This window comes from Hylobates moloch, unplaced genomic scaffold (genome assembly GCF_009828535.3).
Source record: "Hylobates moloch isolate HMO894 unplaced genomic scaffold, HMol_V3 SCAFFOLD_13, whole genome shotgun sequence".
NCBI lineage: Eukaryota > Metazoa > Chordata > Mammalia > Primates > Hylobatidae > Hylobates > Hylobates moloch.
In genome coordinates this window covers 70508122-70515417 of record NW_026652288.1, presented here as the reverse complement: position 1 = coordinate 70515417, position 7296 = coordinate 70508122, and the positions used below count along the sequence as shown (strand labels likewise).

Below are 7296 nucleotides of genomic sequence, written 5' to 3'. Positions count from 1 at the left end.
ACACGTTTAAAATTCTTTACAAACTGGCGCTAAATCCTTAAAAGACATAATGTTTGAGATGATTTTGGAAACACATACTAGGCATCAGAAACCACATGAATTAAAATTTAAATCCCTTTAGGAGGCTGAGGTGGGTGGATCACCTGAGGTCAGGAGTTCGAGACCAGCCTGGCCAACACGGTGAAACCCCGTCTCTACTAAAACTACAAAAATTAGCCAGGCATGGTGGTGCATGCCTGTAATCCCAGCTACTTGGGAGGCTGGGGCAGGAGAATCGTTTGAACCTTGGAGGTAGAGGTTGCAGTGACCCGAGATGGTGTCACTGCACTCCAACCTGGGTGACAGAGTGAGATTCCATCTTAAAAAAAAAAAAAAAAAAGTAAATCCCTGTCCTTTGCAGGTGCCAGCCACTCATAAGAGCAGAGGGAGGCCCTTTTAGCTAAATTATTAACTTGGGTGTCTCACATGCAGACTTCCTGACTTCCTCAATTTCTTGAATTTGTTAAAGATGATGTTGTGTATCTTCACCAGCCATGATAGTGAAATGTTTGGATGTGATCATTTTTTTTTTTCTTTGAGACAGAGTGTCTCTCTGTCGCTCAGGCTGGAGTGCAGTGGCACAATCTTGATCACTGCAACCTCCACCTCCCGGGTTCAAGTGATTTTCTTGCCTCAGCCTCCTGAGTAGCTGGCATTACAGGTGCATGGCACCATGCCTGGCTAATTTTTCTATTTTCAGTAGAGACGGGGTTTCACCATGTTGGCCAGGCTGGTCTCAAACTCCTGACCTCAAGTGATCCACCCACCTTGACCTCCCAAAGTGCTAGGATTATAGGCGTGAGCCACTGGGCCCAGCCAGATGTGACCATTTTTATTTTAGCAGCTGAGTTAGTTTTATTATCATCATTACAAATTGGCAATTTTATCATTTATTCATCCCATAAACATTTATGAAGAGCTACATTCTGTTCATTAGTGTTTAAGCTCTGGTGACACAAATATCTGGTTTTTGCTTTCAAGAGGGGCTAGTCCAACTAAATATAGTAAAATGTACTGGTACTTTGACGAAAATGTGCAAAGTGTAGTACAGCCCAAGGTGAAGAGAAATATGCAATGGGGTGCTGTGAGGAAGGAGGTGACACTTAAAGTTTAATCGAACCATGTGTAGGTTTCTGTTAGATGAACCAGGGCATAAAGAGTGGTCCAGGGTAAGAGACAAGGACATAGGAAAGACAGAGAAAAGATTTGGAAGAAATTCCCACGGCTGGAGCTTTGGACAATGGTGAGGTGTAGGGTGAATGTGAAGGAACTCTCGAGAGCTAGTGTGAGGTATGAAGAGCCTTGGTTCTCTTTTCAAAATGGTCACACATCATGAGACAGGCAACAGGGATACACTGAAGTGTTCTCATTAGGAAATAACATGCCAATTTGTGTCTTCAAAAAAATTTCTAAGGTAGTAGTGTGGAGGTTAAAGTGAAGATATATAAGATGATTGGTAATAAAAAGTAGGATAACAATTTAAATGAGTCAATGAACAATGAGAAATGTTTGAATTACAGAAGGGACCATGGGAATGGGGAGCTGGAGATCCCCTCTCTTCCCATTCCTACGTAATATTTAAATAGCAGCTGGTGGATGCAGACTTTTTTTAAAAAAAAATGGAGATTTGAATTAACTATCACTATAGATGTCAGGAATAACAGAAAGGGATCAGTCTAGGATGATTAAAATGAGTCCTTGGTTTCTGTCTTGGTAGCAGTAAAATGGAGGTTGTTAGAAAATGGGCAGATATTAATTTTTGCCTAAATGACAAATGCTGTGTTTGTAGGGTCAGTAAGACACCTGCATGGAGATGTTTCATAAGCATCTAGACATCTGGATTTGAATCTTAGTAAATGGATCTGAGTCAAATACAAATATTCAGCTCACATGATGATGATAGAAGATGTCGAGAAGTAAAATGAGTTTGCCCAGTGAGAGCATGTGAATTGGGGAAAAAAGTGTCTAGAAGTTTACTATTTGGCTAATTGAATTTATTTACATTAGTTGCTGCCTTGAAAATTTAATGCATCATCATTTCTCTAAAGTGCCCAACAATACAACCCTGCAAAAGTCTCAACTCTGTCCCTTCAATTTTGGGTATGCACACGTATTTCTCTTTCAAGACTTTGGGAGTGAGGATCTTGAGCATCTGAAAATGTAATTCTCTGAGATGTAACTATGGGCTATGTGAACAAGTAGAAGCAACAGAAATTATCTGTCTAAACATATACAGCAAGGACTTGAACTTGGTGCTCAACAAAGACAAAAGAAAAAAGAATAATGACTTTATTACATTTTTTTTTTTTTTTTTTTTTGAGATGGATTCTTGCTCTGTCGCCCGGGCTGGACTGTGGTGGTGCGATTACAGGCGTGAGCCACCATGTCCAGTCAACTTTATTACTATTAAGCAGGTTCAAAATAAGTCAGTAACTTTCCCTGCAAGAAACCTTAATAAAATGAGAGGATCTTCAATCATGTTGTATCCTATAGGGCTCAGTCTTAATGATTTGATGCAATTACTGTCAGAGGGTTTCTGATTATTTTGGAAGATAAAAATAAATTTTAAATGTAAATTGCCAAATTAAAGGCATCATCCTGTGAAAAATTCCATAAAATTGAATACAAACAGGAATGATATCATACAAAAAGGAAATAACACTAACTCAGGGGTTCTCACTTGGTGGGTGGTACTTAAAAAGAATACCAGTATCTGGGTTCCAGCTACAGAACAATTACATCACATTCTAGGGTGCTTGAGCTGGGGAATCAGTATTTTTTAAAATGTTCTGCAGGTGATTATCATGTGCAGCTAGAGTTTTGAACCTCTGGTATACAGGCAGACTATAGGAAAGAAAGGAAACCTGGCTCTGTATAGCAGAGAAGACCTTAGAATTCATATTGCATTTGTGATCATCAGAAGCTCATGGGGAGGACCAAAAAGTACTACTGAAGCATGTGTGCTATTGACCAAACATTCATTAAAATATTGTATACACTTTTGGCTTTTGATTAACTATCTTAAAAAGAGAAGAATGCAGAGAAAATCAGCCTATATGATGAAAGGGAATGAACAGTGTAAATTATATGACAAAATGATTATGAAACTGGCACTACGTTAACTTCAAAAGAAAACATCAAGCAATAATTCAACAACTATTTCTAGAATTATGAAGAAATTTCCTGAAGTCCTATGGGTACTGGTTAATTTGGCCATTTCAGAAATAATATTTGACAGTATTTGTCTATAGATATTTTATAGTGCTAACAATTATTAAATCTTAGTATGTCTATTTTTAAAGAAATACAAATATACAGACTTATAAGAAATTTCTCAGATCATAAATTCACCCAGATAATTATTTTGCATAACTTTTTGTGTGTTTCAAGAGACAGGATATGGTAACTTGATTATAATGCCAAGCATGTGTATTCACTCTCCTTCTTTCTCAGATGGGACACTAAACATTCTATAATATTTGCAATCCCATTTTTAGCATCAGACAACACAATATTTGTTCCAATAGAAACTTAGAAGTCAGCAAAAGAGTTGCTCTCTCTTTCAGGACACGTCAGTGTTGCAGGAGTTCAACATGTTGAGTAAGGATTGAAATGTATTGGCATTTCCATTAGTAGTTTTGTCCAACCTGTACTTGGTTTACTGAGAACAGAACAGTCTTATCATCAAATAAGCCCACAGCACTTTGTACTTTGCTTGGCACGACATTTCCCTCCTGGTGGTGCAGTTTATTACATCATGTCTTGTCTACCTTCTGCTCTTGTAATGTAATCAAAGTTCACCTTTGATTCTCCCAGTACCCAATGACACGTGGACTTTGTGTTCCAAAATGTTAATAAATGCATGAAAGGATAAATGAATGCATGAATGAAACAAGCATCTCTTTGGCATGTTAATGTGTTAGTGACCACACAAATCAAGTTAGTATATTTATTTTTCACTTGCTGACTCACTCATTAATTTTGTTTTAACTGAGATTCTTCAGTATGCTAGATGCTGAGACTTTATGGTCAAAAGGAATAGCCCCTGTTCTTTAGGGGCTAAGGGCCTAGGGAGAAAAAGTCAACATAAGTGGTTCTAGGAATTTAGGTGCATAAACACACATGCTGATAAATATGTTAGTTATATCTATTTAATAGAAAAAATAAACTCTAAACTAATAGTTATTAGGAAGTACTGATGTCACTAATAAGCAGAGATTAAGAACATAAGAAGACTGTGAATAAGAATGGTTCCTGGTATCTCCTATTTGATTACCACAGGGTTCGAAAAGTCTTACATTAACTATCTATGAAGGGGATGGAGTTGTGGGATTGACTGATAGAAAAAAGGTGGGGCTGTCAGCAGAAGAAAATTCTGGACACAGAGTAAGGCCTAAGAGAAGGCTTAAAGGAGCTATGAATTGGCTTACTTAAGCTAAAGTGTTTTTGAGAAACTTGTTCACAAATAAATTGAGATGATAGGCAATGATATAAGGTGAAACCAAAGAAATGTAAATTTGAGGATACCTTAATGAGAAAGGTATTTTAATCTGGTTAAATTTTTGATCCATATCTTTAGTATACCATAATTAGATGCTTTTAGAAGTTCTCAGTAAAAAGAAGACTTTGTACTTTTTAATATTTTTCTAACTGAGGCTCTTTCACTTAATCCAACAAAGAAAGGAGGGAAAGACCTGCTTCTAAATGAGCACATTAGAAACGAGAATATACGCACTCGTCTTTGTCCACCTTTTCTCGGAGCTTCTTCAGTTGTTTACTTTGGCTGAATTTCAAATTTTGAATTATGTTCTCAAAGTATTCATCTTCTTTGTAGTTCAACTGTATTATATAAAAGATTTGGGGAGAAATATTAAAACTGATATCTTCAAAATTTTTGCTGAAAAACATAGGGATTTTCTTAAATTATATCAGTCAATAAAGTCAACAGAGAGCATTAAAAAACTTACCAAAAAAGGATGTAGTTCCAATTACCCTAATTCTATTAGTATATCACAGGTCAGTACTCCAGCCAAATCACAAATTCAGTCTATTATTTTATAATAATCAAATAAAACCAAGTGTCAAACAAACCTCACATTAATGATATTAATCTTCACATAACACATGTGAATAATAGCACATTCTTCTTTAGTACTTACCATGTGCCAAGTACTATTCTAAGTACTTTAAGTTATACATTATACTCATTTAATTCTATTATACTAATAGAATCTAATATTATGCTCATTTAATACCAATGAACTAAAGGGCTCCTATCCCCATTTTAAAGTCAAGGAAACTGAGATACAATTTAGTCACTTGCCCAAGTTTAAATGAGTGGTGGAACTGGGATCTAGAATCAAGGAACTTGGTTTTGAGTCTATGTTCATAGCCACTATGCTCCTGCTGTAAGGACCCCTGGGGCTTGCAAGCTGTAACCAACTCATTTAACAGAGAAAGTCAAGTTTCTTCTGCAAATGGAAAGAGAGAAGAAGGCAGTATGGCTTGCAAATCCCCATGCTAGACTAGTAATCAATGAATGAGGAATCACTGTCATCCCAGGACCTGGGCAAGGATCACCTGGCTGTCACCAGGGGATCATGTAGTTGTGGTGACCGCAAAGTTAGCAAGAGGACTTTCAGTTGAGTCTGAAATCAGCACTGTAGTGACTTTAAGCAACTCTGTTCTTTTAACTGTTACATTACCAGGGCAGAACAAAATAGTTTTCAGTTCTCAAATATCAGGGTTTGTTTTGTTTTGTTTTTAAAATACAGTAGGCATGAATTGGTTTATCCAGTAGAGGAAAACTTGGAAGGTGGAGGGAAACTCGAAGCCTGTGTAAAACGTGGTAAGGAGCCTGAAGGGCTGCCTGTTGTTCAACACCTTGATGTCTGTCCCTTCCTTGATACTCTTTAAAGGACACCAGATTTTACTTACTGTTCTTAAAATGGAATATATGGAAACCAAATGAACAATAACCAAATATAGTCCTGGCTAATGAAAACAAAAAGGCTAAAACAAATAGCATTCTGGCACCAGTGTTGAAGGCTTTATATAATACAACCTGTGGTTTTGGGCTACTTCACATAATTTCAGGCACCTCATAGCTAAAAACGACACTACTACCAGCCTTAAGTATCAGTAGTCCAGAGTCTTTATAGAGACTTACCTCGAGGTACTCATTATTCAGTTTGTTATCATTTGAAACAATGTCATCAGGATAGCCGATCCTTTCTTTAATCGCCAACGCCTATGAAAATTATAATATTGAAGGTGAAGATGATTATATAACTTTCAGATACAAACTTATAATCTGCCCATGACTAGCAATTGAATAACGTGATCCATACTGTTCATAAAACAGTACTGTTCATAAAAAGTCTAACATACTTAAACAGAGATCTTTGCAATGGCTCTTTCCTGGGATGTTCAAGAGTAAATGAAAATAGGGTCTGAAATTGAGTTTCTAATGCCTTATCCTTATAGGCTGCAGCTTTCTCAAGAAAACCAACATGAAAAGTGACAAAACTCATTGTACCACATATTTTGTACTTTTATGAACTTTTTCTCTCAAAGGTTTTTTTTTCTCAATTTTTTAGAAGGAGTAATATTTAGAGCTTCCATTCTAGCAGGTTATAATTATCTTTCTGCCTCATTGATCTGGCTGAGAAAACAGATATGGGCTTACAGGTTTACTGCTAATATTATTCCTAAATATTGGTTCCTGGAGTTTTTATATTCTCCTTTATTCTCCAAAGTCAGTGTACCTACCTTCTCAAGTTCAATAAATGATATTAATTAGATGAGTGGAAAACAGGGTTTTCCTTGTTATTCCAGCTCATAGTTATCATGTATTTACTACTATCTTTTTCTTTTTTTTTTTTTTTCCTTTTGAGACAAGGTCTTGCTCTGTTGCCCAGGCCGAAGTGCAGTGGCACAATCAGGGCTCACTGCAACCTCCACCTCCTGGGCTCAAGTGATCTTCTCATTTCAGCCTCCCAAATAGCTGGGACTACAGGCATGCACCACCACACCCAGATAATTTTTGTATTTTTTGTAGAGATAGCGTTTCGCTATGTTGCCCAGGCTAGTCTCAAACTCCTGGGCTCTAGCAATCTGCCTGCCTCGGCCTCCCAAAGTGCTGGGATTACACCAGTGAGCCACTGCACCTGGCCTATTTACCACTATTTCTAAAGTTCATTTTTAATTATTTTAAAATGGTTTATTTCACTTATTTTATTATTTCATTATCACTTG

At 36.9% G+C, this 7296-nt stretch overlaps 1 protein-coding gene across 3 annotated transcripts in view; it reads right to left on the bottom strand.

The window, feature by feature from the left end:
* Positions 1-7296, bottom strand: part of MME (membrane metalloendopeptidase) — a 95684-nt gene that overhangs the window by 29815 nt on the left and 58573 nt on the right. For all 3 annotated transcript variants that reach the window (XM_032173901.2, XM_032173904.2, XM_032173899.2), the window contains exons 15-16: positions 6209-6289; positions 4775-4878 (exon numbers count right to left, since the gene is read on the bottom strand). In XM_032173901.2, coding sequence (XP_032029792.1) covers positions 4775-4878; positions 6209-6289 — 185 coding nt within the window. The remainder of the gene's footprint in view (positions 1-4774; positions 4879-6208; positions 6290-7296) is intronic.